At 39.7% G+C, this 22,369-nt stretch overlaps 1 protein-coding gene across 1 annotated transcript in view; it reads left to right on the top strand.

Moving 5' to 3' along the window:
• The window catches only part of Gucy2f (guanylate cyclase 2F, retinal), a 98,822-nt gene extending 80,904 nt beyond the window's left edge, over positions 1–17,918 (top strand). Inside the window, 11 exon segments of the mRNA XM_027934292.2 lie at positions 1,367–1,458; positions 1,461–1,530; positions 2,315–2,376; positions 2,379–2,493; positions 5,793–5,926; positions 5,929–5,959; positions 9,272–9,364; positions 12,512–12,629; positions 17,674–17,762; positions 17,832–17,890; positions 17,893–17,918. Of these exon segments, the coding sequence (XP_027790093.2) occupies positions 1,367–1,458; positions 1,461–1,530; positions 2,315–2,376; positions 2,379–2,493; positions 5,793–5,926; positions 5,929–5,959; positions 9,272–9,364; positions 12,512–12,629; positions 17,674–17,762; positions 17,832–17,890; positions 17,893–17,918 (889 nt within the window).
• The last annotated feature ends 4,451 nt before the right edge of the window (positions 17,919–22,369 follow it).

Below are 22,369 nucleotides of genomic sequence, written 5' to 3'. Positions count from 1 at the left end.
TGAGGCGGAAAAGAGAAAGAGTTGGATTGAAAGCCTGAGGGGCCCTGCTTATGAAGTCATCCGTGTCCCCAGCTAACAATGCCTCCATTAGTCTGGCTGGCTTTCTTGAGGACACTCAAACAGGTGTTCAATAGTATGGAAAAAGCAAAGGACCATTAAGGTCAAATTTCTAAAAACTTACCATGAGGCAGGAGATAAAGCATTTGCCCTGTGTTGATGCTAGAGATGTTATTTCAGAAGGCAACAGAAAAGCTGGTGATAGATAGGAGTATGCATCATGCAACTTTCAAACAAGACATTGCTGGAGCTACCCTCACTAAAATGCTTCAGTGGAAATTTAGTCTGTCTGGCTATAAGACTAGCCTCCCAACTTTCTGCAGTTAATAAAATTCTAAGAAGAGAAGCATTTCTCTAAGTTAGGCAATAAGGAGAACCCAAAGGATCTGAAGCGGCTGCTGAGGTTACCCCCAGGACCTTGGTGGACAAATAGAAGGGAAGAAAATCCCTAGTGTTCACCTTGAGGCATTGGGTGCGCCATGCAGCACATTTGGCCCAGCTCTATAACAACACTCATTGGAACAGAGACCTAGAAGTTTGCTCAGCAAAACTGCCACCAGTTTTTTTTTAAATTGTTGTTAACAGAGCTATGTACATGCTAAATATAACAGCAAGGGAGCTACCCCTCTTGATCTTAATGCTAGGCCAAGTTTCTTGAGATGGACAAAGACCCAGGACAGTATATTGAACATCTGTGGCATGTAGCCACAGGGCCTAGGATAGGCAAAAGCAGCTGAATTTCTACATGACTCTGACAGAACTGAAGGACAGATACTAGGGGACACCATTGTTCTTGTACCCCATGGTAAGAAATAGGGGTAGATATGACCATGTAGAACTCAAACACTCTTTAAGTGGTCAGGGAAACTTCCACTATTCACTGGCAACACAGAAGCATTTGAGGATAAGTATAATTTAGTAGGCGGATAATCTATAAGGGTAAATGGTCACTTCTGCCTCCTTTCCCCTACTTCATCCACAACTGGCCTGGGCCAAAGACCAAATTCTGTTGCCTTTAAAATGACTACTGTTCAAGTGATAGCATCTCAGAACTGAAGGAGCCTGGCTAGAGCACATTCATTTAGACTTGAAAGACCCAGAAGGGTAGAGAAAACTACTTAGGGGGAAAAGAGTCCTGTGAATGTGCAAGGGTGACAATGGGGATGGGTGGTGACTTTTCCTATTTATATCAGGGCTCATCTCTCCTGCCCTGGTATTTTAGAGGAAAGGATTTGTGATAAGGGGACCTGTTCCATCATCTCTGAGTTTAGGGAATAAGCATTCCTTGACTCCTCTTTCTTTTTTACTTCCAGTTTAATATTTTCAATGGAGGGAAGAAGACCAATATCATCGATTCAATCCTTCGGATATTGGAGCAATATTATAGCAACTTGGAAGATTCTAAGAATGTACTGGAGACCTGGAAATTGAAAACCAGAAAACGGAAATGCTTCTAACACAGATGCTACCACTGTATGTGTGAACACCTGAGGAGTGTGAATCCTTATAACAGTGTGTTCTATTAAAAAAAGAAGAAGAAATTACCCATCAACTAACTGCTCCCTCCCCTATCCTGTACCCCCTCTACTCCCAGTGGGTTTGAGTCACACCTTTAAATCAAAGTAGAATTGGAAACCAAGGGAGCAGAGCACACATCCTAATTTTCCACTACCTGTGGATCATACTGGTCATTTAAGTTTTTTGTGCCTCAGTTTTTCTATATGTCACTTCGTGACTTTGCCAGGATGTTGACCAATTAAAAGAAGAAAGCTCCCTTGAGCTCCTACAGGAAGGTAGCAGGGTTGTTTTTCCCAGGGTTTTTCTCTTCCTTAGTTGAAAACATTTTTTTGTTACAATTTCCCAAATTTCCCAAGCATCTTATCATGTTGTAACGTGATCTTCTAGGAGATAATTGGGGAAATTAATCTCATGGAAAGGCAACCACCTGGGAACATTCCCTGGGATGGGAGAGTTGAAGCAGCAGTATTGAGAACTGAAAAAAAATTCCATGAAGGCAACTTGAAGCAGGTCTGTCTGTTCAGTGCTATACTCTAGCACCTGCACAGTGCCTGGCACATCAGAAGCACTTGATATATATTTGTAGAATAAGTGAAGGAATTAGTGTTTTTACTCAGGTGACAGTTCCTTTCTCATCATTTACTTGGCAGTGAGTTTTAGAGAAATCATGTTTGAACAGGTGTGTATGGCATAGAGGGAGGCTGATGTCTTCTTAGAAATAGCTATGTCTGCTTTTCAGATCAGTCTCTGAATCCCTCAAAAAAGGCTTCACAGTCAAACCTGATGCCTTTGATTTGGTCACTTGTACTTCAGTGACATTGTGGGCTTCACCACCATCTCAGCCATGAGTGAGGTGGATCTTCTGAACAACCTGTATACACTTTTCAACATGGTCATTGGCAGTCATGTTGTCTACAGGTACATTAATTAACATAGAGAATGAGATTTTTATATTAAACTCATCTGTGTGTATTCCAGATTTGAAGGATGCATTTTTCACAGGATGTTGTTCTTTAAGAATAAAAAGTTAAGTGGTACACCACTTCTATTGGTTTTCCTTTGGAAATGGAGGTCAAACATAATGCATGTCATTTCCCACTTCACAAAATAACAACTCTCAACCCAGAAAGAGATTGCCAGACAGGGCTGGGGCTGTAGCTCAGTGGTAGCACCACCTGCCTAGCACACGTGAGGCTCAGCACCACTTAAAAATAAATTAATAAATAAAAAGGTAAAGGTTTTGTGTCCATCTACAACTAAAAAAAAAAAGAATAAAAAGAGAGATTACCAGACAGATTCCTTTTGATCTGTTTTCTAGAACTGGGACTAAGAAGAGGTTGAGGCCGAGAGCTACTTGTGCTTCAGTGGCTGAGTTCCCATAGTGCAGTCAATGTTGTTCTGGGCACTGAAGAGGATACAGAAATACAGTTGTTTTGCCCACAGTAATGGCTGCAACAGTTAATCCTGGTAACATTTGTGCAGTTCTAATATATGCTATGAAAATTTGGTCTCTTCCTTTAGGTACTGTTTTTAAACAGGAAGGAACTTGGCATTACACCAGGGAGCTATTAGACCCAAGACTTTGGGATTGCTACAGGGTAACCGAAAGCCTACCTATTGGTCTGAAGTCTGGGGAAGTGATTAATTGTAAGGTTGTAAGCCCCTGATTCTATCTTCTCCCACTCCCCTAGCCTATAAGTTTCCACTTTCTCTGTCAAAGGTTGCAGAACATTCATTCATTTTGGTGCAGTTTCCTTACCCTTGTTTTTATATGTTGTTTTGTTCTAGGCAGAAAATGACTAAAGGTATCATAGCTGTGCAGGGATATTTCTACGTTGTCTGCAACATGGATACTTGTCTTACTGATGGAGAGAGATGCCCCAGGCTTCCCAGAATTTAGACAGCTCCCCTGTCCCAGGAACCAAGGTAGAGCTGGAGAATGAGTAGCTCCATTCATTGGATCCTTCACAGTAGTCTGAAATGTTCCAGCTCTCAAATCACAGGGCAGTGTGTTTATCTCAGATTAGACAGGACCCTTTCAGGTCAGGTAGAAAGCCTCAGGGCTAGGCCAAACCACCTAAATAGGGCTCAGAAATAGACATCATACCTGTCAATCAACAGGAGCTACAAGCTAATCAAGAAGCACACATGGAAACCACGGTGGAAAAAAAATCCATGGAATCAGACTACCTGTCTTAACTTGTTGAACTCAAGCAGCCTGAAGAGAAAAACAAATCACTGAAAGCTAATTCAGTTGAAACTAAAATCAAAGATGATTCAGCGTGGGCAGTAACACAGCCACTAGTTTAATCAATCCAGCTGATTCTGTTCAGACAATTGTTGGGGGTCTTTGAGATGAGACCATTAATTATTTTTGGACTTGGCTGCAGTAGGGAATTAGTGGGCTGCTCCCAGGACAGAGCAGGGCTATATGAATCCAAAAATGGAATCTAATTTTTCAGTCCTGTTTATTAAAAACAACACTGTGCAAAGGAAGTAAAAATTGAACCAGCAGTGAATCACCAAACCCGTTTGTATTTTCATTTTCCTTACCTGTAAAATTGGAATCACCTCCCCTGGCACTTGATAATCTGAAAGGGAAGTGAAAAGGCTACATCAGAATTATGGAGTTGGTGATTTGTTTTCACTTTCAGTTCTCCTGCCACCACCTCCATCTGAATCAGACCCTTTTCTATACCTTCCCTTCCCTTTCAGTGTCCTTATGCTAGCTGATGCAATCTGTAATTCCTCATACAAATCTACATGCCAAGGCCCAGCAGTGCCCAGGCTCCCTGCTCTTCTAGTCCCCTCATAAATATCCTTGGGGCTTCCTGGTAACTGACTCATCAAAGCTAAAGGGTCAACTATCAGGCTCTGGTAATGGCCAACCGCTGAGTTTCCACTCCCATACAGCATTTATGCAACTCTATGCAGGCAATCATGCCTATTTGGGGGCAGGAATCCTTTCCTCAAACCATACCAGGTTATGGAGACCCTGGATGGAAGCATGCTGAGAGACAAAGCCCTAGATGTGAAAAGGATCATTGTTATTGGCTATATAGAAAGTCATGATGAGAGCCCATTGCTGATTACTAAATTTCTTTCTCTGCAGCCTAATCATAGGCTGGTTTCAAGACATGACTTTTGGTGATGATGATGATGGTGATAGCTTACATTAAGTGTTTTGACATACTATTTAGTCCTTAGAAAACACTATGAGGCCAGTGTTGTCATTATCCCTATTTTACAGATGAGGATACTGAAGCACACAGATTAAGTGACTTGCCTCAGGTTTGTAAGTGGTGAATCTGGGATTCTAGTCAAGGCAGTATGATAGAGTTTCATTCTCTTAACTATTGCATCCTGTAAGTGTAGTCCTCTAGGAAAACATAGATTGTAACTAGATCCAGTCCTGTAGTAGCCCAGCCCAACTGGCCTTTCAGCTTACTCACCTTTTGAATTTACCTGAAAAGCTTCAATTTACTGGTTGTCCAAAAGAATGAGCACACTTCTATGGAGAAGATGAGGAGCACAAATTTGCTTTTATTTCTAAATGTTCATCCCTAACTGGCCCGTGTGGATCAGTTGTGGGCCAGTATTGCTGCCCCTCATGGAGGTAGCAGTAAGAAAGAAGGAGGTGACTGGTGGGAAAAGGCCCAGTTCTTATTCCCAATTAGTATGAAAAACTAATTTCATCATATTTTAGAAGTAATACAGAAACCAGAGGGAATAGATTCTTCCTTGTCCTCCCTTTCCCTAGGCTGCTCTAGTTCATTTACCCAAAGTTATCTATAGATATGCCTGCTGGGGGAGTATCTTAGGCAGCTTCTCCTTGGGTGCTCCCCCTGGGACATCCTACAGACAGTCCTAGAAATATCCCCTTTCCCTTCTCTCCAAATTCCTTGCAGCCTGATATTTCTTTAAGGTCATTCAGGAGCCTGTGAAATAACTACACTTATTTCAGAATCTCTGGGTGGGGGGGCCCAGACATCTGTAGTTTTTAAATAAAAATCCTTAAGTGATTCTAATGTACAATTAGACCCATAAACTGCTGATAGCCTTCCTCTGACTTTCTCACTATAGAAGAAGATCACGTGACCGCAATCCTATCCCAGACACAGTGAAAACAAAACAAAACAAAAGAAACACAAAGAGGTTAATTGCTTGCTAATTCTACTTTCCCTGATTCCCAGGTAGAGACCATTGGAAGTGTTTAGATGGTGGTCTCAGTCAGGCCTCCCCAAAAGGAATGGCAGCAGGCATGCAGCTGAGATTGCAAATATGTCCCTGAATATCCTGAGCTACATGGGCACCTTCAAGATGCAGCCTGTGCCAGAAGTACCAGTTCAAATTCAATGGGCCTGCACTCAGGTAACAACAACCAGTTTAAGTAAGATGAAACATTCCCCATGTACCTTAAGGAAGACTAGAAAAGGAAGGTAAAAAGGTAGTTCTTCCCTGATTCCTGGCAGCTGAATTATTGAGGTGTCCAGGGCTGCATAATTCCTTTATGCCTACCCAAGTGTACCTTCTTCCCAGCTCCTGCACCACAGTGAACAGCAGCCCTCTTTTCACTATTAAACTGTTTCAGTCTGCCTTTCTGAGTTAGAACCAATGGTTCCTTGTTTGACTGTGCTACAAGATCACCAAGTATACTGTATTTAGGATAATTTGTTTAATTGATAGATATCTCAACTCCTGAAGTATTTTCCCCCACACTCATTCCTTCTTGCTTGGACATTTTCAAGTTCTCCCCCTTCACTGTATCCTTCCTGTTTCACTTCACACATTCCGGTATATTGAGAGACATCTCACTTGATGTAACAGATATCTCACCTACTAGTCCCTCCTGGTAGCCTCCACACTCCTCACCTCTTTCTCTTTGATCTGCTCTTCTAGGCTCCTTTTCTTCCCTCATCCTTTTCATCTCTTTGTATCAAACTTCTTGAAAGAATGAATGACACAATGCCATAGTGAAGAGGCTATCCACTCCCCATTAACCCTTTTGCAATCTGGCTTCAGCCCTCACCACTTTCCCCAATCTTTGTCTGCTCTTACCTGTCTGTAGCATTTGGCATTCATGACAATCCACCCTAAAACTTCTTTCAGTTGGCTATCATGATTTGCTCTCCACTTTCCAACAGTTGCTTTTCCACTTGGTATACTGGTTTCTTAGCTTTTCTTTTCTTTTCTTTTTTTTTTTTTACCATTTTCTGCAGAAGCTTTATTGCATGTTCTCACCTAATTTATTTCTCAACCTGGTCCAACCAGGGAGCCAGGCTTTCATATTCTACCATTCCAACCTGGCTTTCATTTTCTACCACTGTCTAATAATTTCTTTTGTCTTTAACTGTCTCTTAAATAATGGTGTTCCCCAGGATTCTGTCCTGATCCACTATTTTTCCCTCTCCATACTACTCTGGGTTATTTCATTCTTGTCTGTTTTAACTACCACTTGTAGGCGGATGGCATTTAATTACACATCTTCAGGACAATCTTCTCCCATAAGTTTCAGCCTTTGTATATCAAGCTTCCTGCTGAGGTTTCCACCTGAATATTCCACATGGTCCTTTGACTCAACATATCTAATACAGAAATATTCCCTTTCTCTACAAACTTCCTCCTTTTTCTGAATTCTCTATTTCAGTTGGTGTTACCACTATTGACTCAATTACTCCAGTTGGTTTTTAATATCATAATAACTCCTCCCTTACTCTGACCTTTGACATTTAACCAATTGCTAAATTTTGAACATTTTACCTTTTAAACATTTATTGGGTCTATCTTTCCTCTCCTTGACTCTCAGTTTCCAAATATAAGCCACCAGCATATCTTGTCTGGACTACTGCAATAACATCGTTTTTCTTCCAAGCTTGCCTCTTTCCATCCATCCTTCTCATATTAATCAGCATAATCTGTTTTTTTGTCTTTTCTTTTTTTAGACTTTAAGTTCTTTGGAGGTAGGAACTATATATTATTCATGTTTGTGTCATGAGTGCTTAGTATATAGGAGGCATTCAGTATTTTTCTTTCAAAGACTACCACTCATCTCTCATTTGTATTCCAGTTTCCTATCTCTACCCTCCCCCTCAGTATACCTCTGTTTGGATAATTTGCCATTATTTCAAATTTAACATACTTAATTCCAAATTTAACTCCAAATCATGTTTTCCTCAAGCCAGCATAAACCCATAAGCCCTTGCCAATTTTCTGTTGATCATCAATTGGACAGCCAACAAGTCTGCTGATTCTTCTTTCATAATGTCTTTCTTTTCTCACCCCTTTTGACCATCTACTTCCCATCATCACCTTTCCAGTACCACCTTCTTGGATTGCTACAATAGCCAATAGGTTTTCCTTTTACAATGCATTCTATACACTGATTTGAGAGACAAAAAAGGAAAAAATAATTTTTATTATATAAATTCTTGTTCAAAATTCTCTAGTGATTGAAGGTCCTCCATCTTGTACAACCTTAATACAATCTTATCTCCAATTTCTCCCCAGCTGCATGAACTGGTAGACTGCTTCCCCAAATTACATACATGCTCAATCCCAACCTCAAGCCTTTGATTTATGTCCCTTTTTGCCTATTCAAAACTCTACCCACCATCAAGACCCAAATAAAATCTTACCTTCTCCATTGACTCCTTCTTGATTGAGTCAGGTCCTAATAAGCACCTCCCCACATTTTCTAAATTGTTATAGCCTTCTATCTGTACTATTTATCTTGCTTCAACCATACATGTCTTGAGTTGTTGCTTAATTGCTTCCTGTTTGATAGTTTCATTCCTTCAATTAGATTTTAATACTCCTAGAGAACTGAGACTATGTATTACATTTTTGTACTCCCCTTTGATGCCTAGCTCAATGCACAGTGGATGTTTCTGATTGAGTAAGAAGTGAATTAAAATGGGAATTTAAAAAATATTTCTTATTTTTATTCTCAGAGGAAAGAAACTTTTGAAGCAAAACACATAATTATTTTATAACTCAGGAAACATCAAAAATATAATGCTGAAAAATTTAAATAGAAATGGCAGAGACCAGAAAGGTAAAGGTTGGGAAATTTCTAGATATTAATGAACTGACTTTTCAGTATAGCTGCTAAGTTCTTTCAGTTACCCTGAATAGCTACTATAGCCATATTAAAATGTGAGAAGAAAAATCTTTCAAAGAGCAAATAGAAAATATTCTTGGATTATCTATACATAGTGCTCTTCTATACCCTAACACTGATAATTGAAAGTCAGTTCTACTTTTTTCAAATTTTCCAACTCTGTTAACAATATTTCTCCTAGTAGAGTTTTAGGCACAGGTAGATCTATGAGATACTTCCAACCCTAAGGCACAAGAGAGAGTCACATTTTTTTCTTGCAATAAACACGTTTGGATCTTGAGTCCCTGTGCAGGCTTTTCTGGTTTGGTGTTGAAGCATATTTGTCCTGTTGACAGATATAAGCATCTTGGGTGCAACTGTTACAGGTATAAATCAGAAAGGTAGTCATGTATGCATCATTATAAACTTGCTTTCTCATAGAGCAAAGAGTTTTTTTAAATTCAATTATAAGTCTTTCTTCAGATTCCCAGAGCTATTTGATAGCAACTTTCATTCTTTCACAAAACTACATTCCTCACCCTTCCATTAGCATCAAGTGCATACTTTTGACTGTAATTCCTCCTGCTACTCTTTGAGGCCAGTTGTTGATGGAGTGACGGGTCTCACTATACCCAGAAACTGCTTGTTTGGAGACACCATGAACACAGCTTCTCAGATGGAATCAACAGGGTTATGTGAGTATCTATGGATGGATGGGTGGAATAGTAGCATCTACTTTTGGGAAATGATTCTTTTTCAGGAGAGGATAAGAAGAATAGGGCACTTGATTTTGTAATGTTTTAAAGAAAAATAAAAGATAATTTGAGAAGATGAAGATTTATCACACATTTTCCTGGTCTCTAATAGCAAACCAGTAGGGGGTGATGTTGGCCTGAACATGTACCTTTCTTGTTCTAGAAATAAAGCTGTAGCTAAGTGGCACCGAAACAGCCAGTCAATTTGATCAAAACAACTTAAAAAAGTCTTTTGGGTAAAGGAAAGAATTGGCCAGCCTAGTGGGTGTGGGAGAGTCATGTTGAGAAAAGAACTAGGTAAGAGAGTGACATTTTCAGTTTTTCAGCTAGTTTGTGAAGACACACTGGAACCAGCTGCCTCCCAGCTGGCTGCTATTCACTGCTCTAGTCCTCTTTTTGAACTGGTTAGGACCCCAGGAGTTCTGGCTTCATCAAATAACCCCTAGAATTTAGCTAACAATAATCCCTTAATCTAAGGAGCTTGGAATTCTGAAATACTTAATTCCAACTATATTGTGTAAAAAATCTTTAGCTTCTTCAAAACAAGCATAATATCAAAGATTCCACGTCTTCTTCCCTTCTTTGATAATAAAACTACATAAACCATGATCCCACTTGTCTGTTGCTGACAAGATACTGGCTCTACCTTTTCTTGATTATTTACTGCCACTACTGAGATAATGTCAGAAACACAATGTACCTTTTACCTATATCATGGTTGAGCAAAGAAATTTTTCATGCTGTTATAGGAAAAGCATAGAGAACAACATCAAATTTTATATACAGTTTTCATGGATTTTATGTTAAAAAGAAAGAAACCATTTAAGCCCATAGGAGCCCTGGCTCTGGCAGCTACTAGGCAAGATAAGCTCTTCCCCAACTTTGGCAGTATACTCAAACTAGTCCCTGATGATATGGTGGCCTATATCACAGTGGGTGGTGCCCTGTCTGACCCCACTCCCCATCACTCATGTTCAGAAACAGGCTTACACAATGGGTCCAGTCTTAGTCAATCTATCCTGTGTAGCCATGATTAAGGAGGCAGCACGGAACTTAGAAGCTGTTGTCAGAATAAATTTTCTGACATCTGGGAAAGTCTTCAAACTCTACAGATATGGCAGAGGCCATGGAAGTAGTCATCCAGGAACCACTGTGTGAATATGACTTTGCATATGACTTTGCTCTTGCAGTGCAACCCAAGATGAAGTGAAATTGATCGTGGAACCGCAATGCAGATTTGGCACAGTATGCTGGACTGATGTAAGCTTGTAGAAGGCTGAAGTCATATTCTGGTCTGCACTACAGAAAACTCCACACATTTCACATTGCCAATAAAGAGTTGAAAGCAGAAATTGAATTTTGAGATTTAAGCAGCACCTTGTCCAGTGAACAGGCAAGAAGAAAATGAAGCAAATCACTCACAGCAGGTGTTTATTAAGTACTGACTATGCAAAGAAGGTATTGTGAGGGATACAAAGAAACGTACACATGTGATCTCTGCACTACAGGAGCTGTTTAGTGTGCTTTTCTGAAAGCTAATGACTGTGAGCTGAATATGGCATTAAGCTCCACAAGTGACTGAACATCTGTAAAGAGGTAACCTCAAGCCTCACATTGAATATGAAACCAAGACATGTAACAGGTCGATTAACAGAAAATCAATTTTACCAATATTTCATTTTTATCCAGTTGCATCCACTGAGATTCTGGGGTGGAAGTGACTAGTCACCTAGCCCTGGAGTGATTCTCCTTACCACATCACTGACTGGTAGTTAGAATTGGCCATCCCTTTTTCTCCACCAGCAGGATCACCCTGCTAAAAAGCTCCCTGAAGATGGAATATTAGCGTGATGGCACAGTTTGGACTGAGATAGACTGGCCAGGCATGTGGTTTTCAGAAATAGGACAACCCCTTTTGAGCAGAGGCATTGGGTCCTCATTAGTCAATGAGGAACATGTAAACAACAGTACTAGGCTGTTAAGGGAAGGAAAATCATCATGAACATACATGGTAAAAATTTCTCGCAGTTCTTTCAGTCATGCCTTCCCATTCAGATTGTAATCAGCTTCTGAAAGAATGGTTCTGAAGCATGTGTGAGAGCAAGTTTTGGATTATTTAAGACCCAACCTCAATAATGTGACAGTTTTCAGGAAGACTAAGGATCTTACCCCAGTTAAGAAGGAGATTATTCAGACAGGCATGATGGCACACACCTGTAATCCTGCGGCTCGAGAAGCTGAGACAGGAAGATCACCAGTTCAAAACCAGCCTCAGCAATAGTGAGGTGCTAAGCAACTCAGTGAACCCTTGTCTCTAAATAAAATTAAAAATAGGGCTGGGGATGTGGCTCAGGGATTAAGAGCATCCAGCACCAGAAAACAGAAAAAAATAATGAAATAGTTATAGTTCATTATTGTTCATTAAAGAATTAGACTTATGCACTTAGGTTCTAAATTTATTTTAAAGTGGTAGTTCCCCAGGTAAAGTTCTTATCCCACGTTTATTGGAAAATAATACATTCTTGTGGGTACACAGCTAGAGACACCCACCTAAAGAGTAGACGTTAATGTCCAGTATCCAAGACAGAGGTCTTGGGATATATCTCATTGATGTTTAAGTACAGCAATATTGAGATATAATTGTAAATATGCATGAGCTTTTGTCTCTTTATACAGTTTTTTGTCTCTTAAGTAGTATTACATTAATATATAAAGTTTGGAAGTTCAGCTCTAGGAGCAGCATGCGAGAGAACCTACTGAAGACAAAATTCCCTCAGAGGAGGTCACGTTTCAGTTGAGAGCACAGTGGTGGTTGCTGGTCTTTCCATCTTCAAGTTAAATTAACACCTTTCTATTGCATGGCCTTTCATCTGAGATGGTGTCTAGGAGGTTGATAGGTGCTACAGCTAATGCCTTATTTGGGCCTAGGGAGAAGGCCATCATTCCATCTCCTCCTCCTGTGCAACCCTAACAAAAGCTCTCTCTCTCAGGACTTTGCTTAGGATCTAGTACACTTTGAAGTGGGGTCATTTATTAAATTGAGAATTTATCATTGATTTTATCAATAAGAAAGGAGCCAAAGTCATGCCTCTCTTTCTTTTCTGGCTTACCATATTCATGTCAGTCTCAGTATTGTTTCAATTCTTCAGCCTCTGAGTGAGGGCTATGAAGTCGAGTTTCAGGGAAGAACAGAGCTCAAGGTATAATGTTCTTTTGTTTTTGGAACCAAACCACTTGGATACACCTGCTTCTAGAGAGGTCATGGTCTGCTGAAAAAGCTTACCTGAGAGTCTGAGACTCAGAGCTATAATTTAGCCAGAATCTCCAGCTCTATCTGCCTCAGTTTTTTTCCTCTGTAAAATATGGCTAAACAGGGCTGGGGTTGTAGCTCAGTGGTTGAGCGCTCACCTCACATGCGTGAGGCATCAAGTTTGATCCTCAGCACCACATACAAAAATAAATAAATATAACAAAGATATTGTATCCATCTATAACTAAAAAAATGTAAAAAAGTATACAGCTGAACAATCGCCTCAAAACAAAGGTTGAATGTTTTCACTGATATACAGATGCTAACATACAATGGGAAGCAGATAGAAGTTGAGTGGATTAGACGAAGAGGAATGAAGGGGAGGGAGGGAAGATAGGAAAAAGAAAGTGAAATGAATCTGACTTAACTTTCCTATGTACCTACATGAATATATCACAGTGAATCTCACCATTGTGATCATCTACAGGAAATTAATTTTAAAAAATAACTATGGTAAATGGCAGAAAGATCAGTAGAGGGAAAGGAGTAGGCAGTGGTGAGGAAGAGGTATTAGGGACTGAATTAGAACAAGATATATTCCATGCTTTTATAATTATGTGAAAATAGATTCTACTGTCATGTATAACTAAAAAACAATGAATTAATTAATGAATGAGTAAATAAATAAGTAAATAAAAATTATATGAAATAGGTAAAAAATATGGCTTAAATGGTTGGGGGAGGGATCATTGAGACTACTTTGCTTTTTTCAGACTCTAATTTGCAACTTTCTTCTCTTCCAAACTGTCCAGAATTCTGCTTTCTGAACAAACTGTATTGTTATTTTCATTTTCTAACTCCCATTTTGTTTACGCTTTGGAAGTGTGGGACATTGTTCAATAAGCAATACTATTGGAGAGTTTGAGTACTCTATTCACCTACTCAGTGTCCGCACTTTCTGACTTTTCATTTACACCATTGGCTATTTACAGAGAGGCTTTATGTCTTTCTCCAAGGGCCAGGAGGAACAAAGTCAGTTCCTATGAAAGACCAACATTTTGGAGCATCTTTTATCTCTTTGGGAGCTACACTTGACCTGGGATTCAGGATTGGAATAACTTTCCTTTTTCCTTTTCCACTGAATTCTTCTCATGTATTTCTGGATGGTCCCTGGTGACCTGGTTGTAAGAGACCCCAGTGATATGATAATCTAACTCCCTCATTTTCAGATGAAGAATCAAGACCCAGAGAGGAGAAGCAATTTGAGCAGGGTCACACACTCAATTGATAGCAGAATCAGGCCTAAATTCAGAAAGTCTGATTTGCTTCCATGACATCACATGGCATATAGATGATTTTCTTAGTGATTATTCTTGGGAAAAGCAAATGCAAGGAACTGGGTGATATGCAATTTGTTTCCCCTAACGGTGGTAATTTACACGTAACTAGATTTCATAAGTTAAATGTTGGAAGACCTGATTCTAGTTGATCACTTCCTTTTTATGTCTAGTCTTAGTTTGTCTTTTCTAATAGTTTTTTTAATATCTTCCAGCAGGTGGAATGAATCACAAAGGAACAGAACCTCCCCCACCCCACAACCTCTGCAGAGAACTCACACAGTGAGGTTATGGGGGTAGGGATATTACTTGGGCAGTAAATCAAATTGCCTGAGTCTTTAGTGATCCCTCTATACATCCTGTCATTTCTTAGCAGAGGAGGACAAAGATAGCTTGGTTTCCTGAAGCACTTTCCTCTATATTTCTTGACACAGAAATTTCATTTAAAAACTGAAGAAACACCACTTTAGAAGCTGAAAAAGGAAAGACGTGACCCCCCCCCCCATGATTTTATTACTCCACAAATTCTAGTTATAAGTACTTGCATTTTGGGGAGTTTTGAGTACAAAAGCAGGATCTACTTCAGAAAGGTCCTTTGCAGCTTCACTGTTTCCCTCATCCCAGGGAATTTGGGAACATTCTACAGCAAGTTGGAGGGAGAATCATTTCTTCATTGCCACATTAGGCATTGGTTATTGGGGCAGCAGGGGCCTCAGAGGGAAGAGAGATTGAGAGGAAGATACTGAAAGAAGAGAATAGGCACTATAGGAAATGAGAGGAAGGAAGAGAAGAGCAAAGAAAAGAAGGCAGAGGACAGGAGACCATTTCTGTATTGGTACCATTTACCTCACCACAGTGAGGCCTTTTAACCATAGCTACTCAGGAAACTGACACAGGAGGATCACAAGTTTGAGGCCAGCCTAGGCAATTTAACAAGACCATGTCTCAAAAAGGGCCCGGGATGTACGTCAGTGGTAGAACACCCTTCAGTTCAATCATCAGTACTTTAGAAAACAAAAAGTATTTGCATTTCTGTTCTGTAAGTATTGGTACTATTTTGTGATTTTTCTTCTTTTCCCTCTCTCTTCCACCCCACCCTTATTCAACCCCCTCATGCTTGCGCATCCGTGCGCATGCGCGCACGCGCACACACACACACACACACACACACACACACACACATACACAAACACACACCAGCAATTGAGCTAAGAAATAAAGAGGTTGTATTGACAGATTCATGAAGGTCATAAGGTCTGGTCTCTAATTCTTGCCCTATCAATGACCCAGTGTGTGACATTGGACAAGTAACTTTATCCTCTCTGTGCTTCTGTTTATCTACATAGAGGCCTCTTCTGACCTGTGATTATCAGGAAACCCATTAATCTCATGACCTTTAAAATTCCCAACAGTTGTTTTTTGGCATCTAGACCTGCCCCTTGACCTCAGTGTGTTGGAGAAGCTATGTGGTGTGGATGGAAGAACATTTAAAATTTGAAGTCTAGTAGGCTTAGATTCAATTCCAGCTATGCCTGTGGATTGACAAGTCTTTCAATCTCCATGAACCTCAGTGCCTCCATTTGTAAAATGAGTTTAATAATAAAAACTACCTTCCAGAATTTTTCTGAGGATTAAATAGGACAGGAGGAGCCAAAATCTTTTAAAATTGTTGTGCCAAAACAAGCTGTTATTATTTGGGAGGTCTCTGGGACTGCCCAGGGACTGATATTGGGTCAAAGAGTTTGCTTTAGGCTTCAGTTGTTGCCACACTTGTTTCCCTTCTTCCCTGTCTTCTGAAGAATTATGGAAGTGGAGTGGGTAAACAGAGAGGTGGGATTCTAAGAATTCTCCTGGATGAGTTCCAAAACCTCAGAGTGCCCCCAGAGCTCCCCTGAATACTTTGATTTGGAAGCTTGCCTGAGACCATAACACTCCCATCTTTTGCAACTACCAGTTTTGGCATCCTAGTATGTCCCAGGATACCCATCCAAGTCTCTGCATAATCCTGGAATCTACAAAATTCACTTGAAAATTGGCATGTTTTTCTAGTGGCCTCTGGATCTCAAGACAAATAGTCAAATATGGATGGGGGTAGGATTCTCAAATTTGAGTTTTAATAGTGTTTTACCAAAATGAAGTCTGATGATCCTTAAGTATTCAAAGTGTTCAAGGGTTGAGATTTCCAGTTAATGGAACACTCTGATTATTTATTGAGCTACTGTCTGTACAAGACACTTTACTAGGTACTGTGAGGTAAAGAAAGAGCTTTAGAGTTGGACTTAATGGATTTAGAATCCAAAAGATGGCCCAATAGTTTTTTTTTTCTAATGCTATTGTCTGCTGCTTAAGGACTGGGTCATCTCTATAATCCCGGCACTAGTACAGGAAGGGCAAAATAAATGCAAGTATGAGTGATGGAGTATATTTTCAAGATTTTTCACTTCTTCTAAAAACAGAGTAGTCCTGAATATATTTGCCCTATTATCTGAGGTTTAGGGTGAGTTGGTTACTAGTTAAGGGGAATTGGGCTACAGTGACATTCTTTTCTAGTTTTCTTATGGAGGGTTTGTTCCGAATCTTGAACCAAATATTTGCAAAATGCTTTGAGATTCTCCAGTGAAATGTGCCATTTATTATTATGGATATCGTCTTTATTATTAAGGGAAGAATACATGTGATGTAAAATAGGGAACAGTGGATTTGATGTGTGCAGGGGGCAAACCTAATTGAAATTGCTAAGTTAAATAATTTAGAACTGTTCCAAATGAGAGCTGCTGAGAGTGAGACCATATTTCAGATTAATGATTTGAAAACACGTACCATTACTTTTCTCAGTCTTAGTAAACACATTTTTTTTTCTTATGGACTAGAGGAAGTGAGTACAATCAAAAGAGAACTGAAAGGAGGAGAGAAAAGCACATTAAGAGGAAAGTGTACTAGAAAGAGGAGAGGGCAGAATAGAGAGAGAAAATTTGATTCCTCTGATGTCATCATGCAGGCCTGGGGGGATTAGCTTGGGTTTTTTCTCCTTTTCTGTCCTCAGACCTATGATTCCTGATAAGTATCTAATGAAAACCTCCCTGTGATCTTGTCATACCCATAAGAATCCCATAAGTTGGAAGAAAAGAATACTAGAGAAATAAAGACTTCTCAAGGCAACCAAACAAGTTTTTTGCACAGTCTATTTTCCATTTCTGTTCCTTTTGTATGTTTTGTGAAAACCATCAGATGGCTGGATGCAGAGAAAGGTAGACTCTGAAGGCATATACTCTACATAGAGTAGACAATAGCTTGCCTAATACCAAAAGATCAGGGTAAAATGTCAAACTACATCATCAATGGAGCATCCAGATGTTTGGTTGCTATGAAACCAAACATCCACGTGTTCCCAAAGATGGAGCTGCTGTGGTGGGTAGACAAAACATCTGAATGACAGCTTGATATGATTTTCACTTTTAATCTGGCTTCTATGGTAATCTATGGAACTTGCCTGAGCAATAGGTAAGAAAAATATGTAGAAAAAGAAAACTCCAGGGAATGGTGACAAGGGAAAATCACAGGCATTTTCTGAGCTAACATGAATGCCTGTACCCTACTGATCAGAAGGGCTTTTTAGGAAAATTGAATATAATGCCCCCCCATTTTGTCTATAATAAGGGCAAATGCACAGAGGAGACCTTCTGGTTGGTTGGAAAGAAAGACTTCATGAAGCCTCTCCTTATGCCCCCACCAGTGCGCAGAGATGGGTAAGTGGAGTTCACACTTAATCAGAGTTTTCCTATTCCCTAGTCTGCCACACTCTCTTCACCCTGCAGGCAAGTGGGCCATGGCCTGAAACCATCAGAGATTGCAGCCTTCCAAAGAAGAAAAGCAGAAATCAGTTGGTGAGAAACAAGCCATAAGGTAATGGCCAGCAGGAAAACAGAGCACAGGAGCTTGTCAAATTTTCAAAGCTGGGGCTCCCTTTGGCACATGTGCCAGTCTCAACCTTCACTCTGTTTGGCAGAATGTGATGGAGCTGGTGAACTTCCAAGCTCCACTGAGTTGGGCAAAACCCTTGTTCTGGGGAGGCCTGTTACAGAGTGTGCTACACCTGAGGGAAGTTGGCTGCCCTGGCCAGAGAGAAACCCTTGCCTTCTGCACTGATAACACATTTGAATGCTAACAAGACTGGCCTTGTTATCCAGTTTTCAGGCAGGAGCACCTGCTTTTCCCATTGCTGAGCATCTGGGCCACATGGTGAGCCACGTCAGGTCTTTAGAGACTCACTATCTATCTAGGCAACTCGGTGGTATTGAGACTACCTCCTTTTCCTGCAATCTATTGGCAAGACCATCTTAGGGGATGCTTATGTCATTTCCTCTGGAGACACTGCCTGATCCTTTCCAAGGTTGGTACTGCCAACCAAAATAAAGACTGGCAACTCTTTGACAGCCTGACTTGGATTCAGGATGATTTTCCCCATCCCTCTTCCCATACTAGGATGAGATGATTCTGAGACAACAATAATCACTTAATTATCAAGTAGTATCACCTCCTCATATTTTAAAAACTTTTTAAATTTGTTTAATTAGTTATACATGACAGTAGGATGCATTTATGTACTTTGATATATCATACATAGATGGGATATAATTTCCCATTTTTCTGAATGTATATGTTGCAGAATCATGAAGTCACATATACATACAGTAATAATGTCTGTTTCATTCTACTATCTTTTCTATCCCCACATCCCCTCTCCTTCCTTCCCATCACTTCCCTCTACCTAATCTGAGGTAATGCTATTCTTTCCTAGTGCACCCCGCCTTATTGTGAATTAGCATCCGCATATTAGAGAAAATATTCAGCCTTTGGTTTTGTGGATTGGCTGATTTCTCTTAGCATGATATTTTCCAACTCCAACCATTTACTGGCAAATGCCATAATCTTCTTTAAAGCTGAGTAATATTCCATTGAGATTCAATTGAGTGTGTGTGTGTATGTGTGTGTGTGTGTGTGTGTGTGTGTATATATATATATATATATATATATATATATATATATATAAACATTTTCTTTATCGATTCATCTATAGAGGGATGCCTAGGTTGGTTCCATTGTCTAGCTATTGTGAATTGAGCTACTGTAAATATTGATGTAGCTGTGTCACTGTAGTATGCTGATTTTAAGTTCTTTGTGTATAAACCAAGGAGTGGGATAGCTTGGTCAAATGGTGGTTCCATTCCCAATTTTCTGTGGAATCTCCATACTGCTTTCTATAGTTGCACCAATTTACAGTCTCACCAACAACATAAGAGTGTACCTTTTTCACCACATCCTCGCCAGAATTTATTTGCTGCCTGTATTCTTGATGATTGCCATTCTAATAGGAGATGAAATCTTAGTTTTGATTTGCATTTCTCTAATTGCTAGAGATGTTGAACACTTTTTCATATATTTGTTGATCAATTGTATTCTTCTTCTGTGAAGTGTCTGTTGAGTTGCTTAGCCCATTTTTTGATTGGTTATTTGTTTGTGTTTGTTTGTTTGTTTTGGTGTTTTTAAAGTACTTTATATATCTTAGAGATTAATGCTTTATTGGAGGTGCATGTGGTAAAGATTTTCTCCGAATCTAAAGGGTCTTGCTTCACATTATTAATTGTTTCCTGTGCTGAGAAGAAGCTTTTAAATTTTAATTCATCCCAGTTATTTATTCTTAATTTTACTTCTTGCACTTTAGGAGTCTTCTTAGGGAAGTCAGATCCTAGGCCAATGTGGTGAAGATTTGGGACTATTTTTTCTTCTATGAGGCACAGGGTCTCTCTTCTAGTGCCTAAGTCTTTGATTCACTTTGAGTTGTTTTTTGTGCAGGGAGAGAGATAAGGGTTTAATTTCAATTTGGTACATATGGATTTCCAGTTTTGCCAGCACCATTTGTTGAATAGGCTATCTTTTCTCCAGTGAATGTTTTTGGCACCCTTGTCTAGTATGAGATAACTGTATTTATGTGAGTTTGTCTTTGTGTCCTCTATTCTGTACCATTGGTCTGCAAGTCTATTTTGGTGCCAATGCCATGCCATTTTTGTTACTATAGCTCTGTAATATAGTTTAAGATCTGGTATTGTGATGTCTCTTGCTTCACTTTTCTTGCTGAGGATTGCTTTAGCTATTCTGGGTCTATTATTTTTCCAAATAAACTTCATGATTGCTTTTTCTATTCCTATGAAGAATGTCATTGGGATTTTAATAGGAATTGCATAAATCTGTATAACACTTTTAGTAGTATGGCCATTTTGACAATATTAATTCTGCCTATCTAGGAACATGAGAGATCTTTTCATCTTCTGAGGTTTTCTTCAATTTCTTTCTTTAGTGTTCTGTAGTTTTCATTGTAGAGGTCTTTCACCTCTTTTGTTAGACTGATTCCCAGTTGTTTTTTTTTTCAGGCTATTGTGAATGGGGTAGTTTTTCTAATTTCTCTTTCAGCAGATTCATCTCTGATGTTCCTTTCAGTATTTACTCTCTTATTTATCTTTGTAGCTTATTCTCTCTTCCATGGAAACTTTGACCCTAAAGTCCATTTCTTCCTCTACATATCCTTGAGCCACATATCATAGGATTCTAAAGTAAATATCAAGACATCTTCATACCTCCTACTCCTTTGTTCTCTATCATGGTCCAGAATAATCACAATACTAGCAGCAACTACCAAAGGCATTCACACATTTCCTATTCTCTCACTAGCCTCTGTGGACTTAATCAACTCTCTGTGACTTCATTTTACATCTTCATTTCTGCAACAATCACAGGTATACAGAAAGGAAGAAAGGCTTCCGGCACCACTCTGTGCCACCCTGCCACCTGGGATCTGGCTTTGTTCTTTCCTGTTGACCAACATAAGCAGATAAGTAGCTGAGACACACAACCATCCAACTTCTAGAAACATTATTTCCTGTGGGTTGAAAAACACAGGGACACCTTCAGTCACAGACACACAGTCTGTGTGTGTGTGTGTGTGTGTGTGTGTGTGTGATGGAAGAGTTTGGAAGCTCTTAGAGGATTTTCCTTTTGTCAGGATGGTGTAGGCATTGAAGATACTGTATAAGAACGCATCCATTCCTAAGAATGTATTGGAAGGTCGGGGCTGTAGTTCAGTGGCAGAGTGCTTGCCTAGCATGAGTTCAATTCTTAGCACTGCATAAAAAATTACACAAATAAAGGCATGCTGTCTATCTATATCTATATTTTTTAAAAGAAGAATACATTGGAGTTTACTACAGGAGATGCTGTAACTGAGTCACCATCATTGGCTCTGTGGCTGGTAGTACTTTCCTGGCATGCAGATGGATGTAGCTTAGGCCATTTACAAACTCATTCATCTGGACCACCTTGACAGAGAGCCAGCTTCTGTGGACTGTGTTTATATGAAACATTGAAGCTGCTGGCCCAAGAGGGGATTCAACCTCTGGTTTTGGCCTCATTAGTACTTGTGCTTTAATCAGCATGTTAATTGATCACAATGGCCTTGGTGGCCTGTGCAAATCACAAAAATCCCCCAAAAGAGCACCCTTGACAAATTTCAGAGGGATTGGCCTAAATCCATGAGCTCTCAGACACCTCTCATTATATGTCCTATGTTAATGTTATCCAGAAATATCAGCTATTCCAGAATGTTTCCAACTTTCTGTGAATTTATAAGCCAACTATTTTTGGGATTGACTCAACTTACAAAGCCCCACAAAACCTGTGAATGGCTCTGAGCTGCTGACACCATCATGGGAGCCTTTGGAGGAAAAAACTAAAATCTTTGGGCAGCCCCGTGGGGTCAGACATGGAGGAAGAAAACCTGCTTGGAAAGGAGTCACAGCTTTGGTGAACTGATTAGGCAAGCGCTCTGCTGTTGGCCCAGTAGCTCACACATCATGTCTCCAAATAGTCACCATTTTTCAAACCTGATTTTCACTTTATTTGCTTACTGTCCCTAAATTTTACCAACTGAAGTCAATTTAAGACTGACAAGCCACCTCTTTTAATCATAGATATGTCTTTTGGAGTGTAAAAAGTGATTAATCACCAATATCTTGATGATGGTGAACTAAACTAACTGTTCAGGAGAACTTGGAAGCTTCATTTGGATTAGGACAGGAAGAAATGAGGAAGTTGGTGGTTCTAAAGAACAGAAGGTTACAGTGGTATGTGCTTGGGTGAACCCAATAGCAATGGATCCCTGGGATATGGGAGAAGAGTAAAAATAAGTACAGTGGTGAATATGTCAGTTAGATTCCACATCTTTTAAACATTTTCTTTGAATTTCCCTTAGACTTAAAAAACAAGAAGAAAGCACACTTGTCATTTTGTTCTCAGGACCAAG

This window comes from Marmota flaviventris, chromosome X (assembly GCF_047511675.1).
Source record: "Marmota flaviventris isolate mMarFla1 chromosome X, mMarFla1.hap1, whole genome shotgun sequence".
NCBI lineage: Eukaryota > Metazoa > Chordata > Mammalia > Rodentia > Sciuridae > Marmota > Marmota flaviventris.
This window is presented reverse-complemented; position numbering and strand designations above follow the sequence as displayed.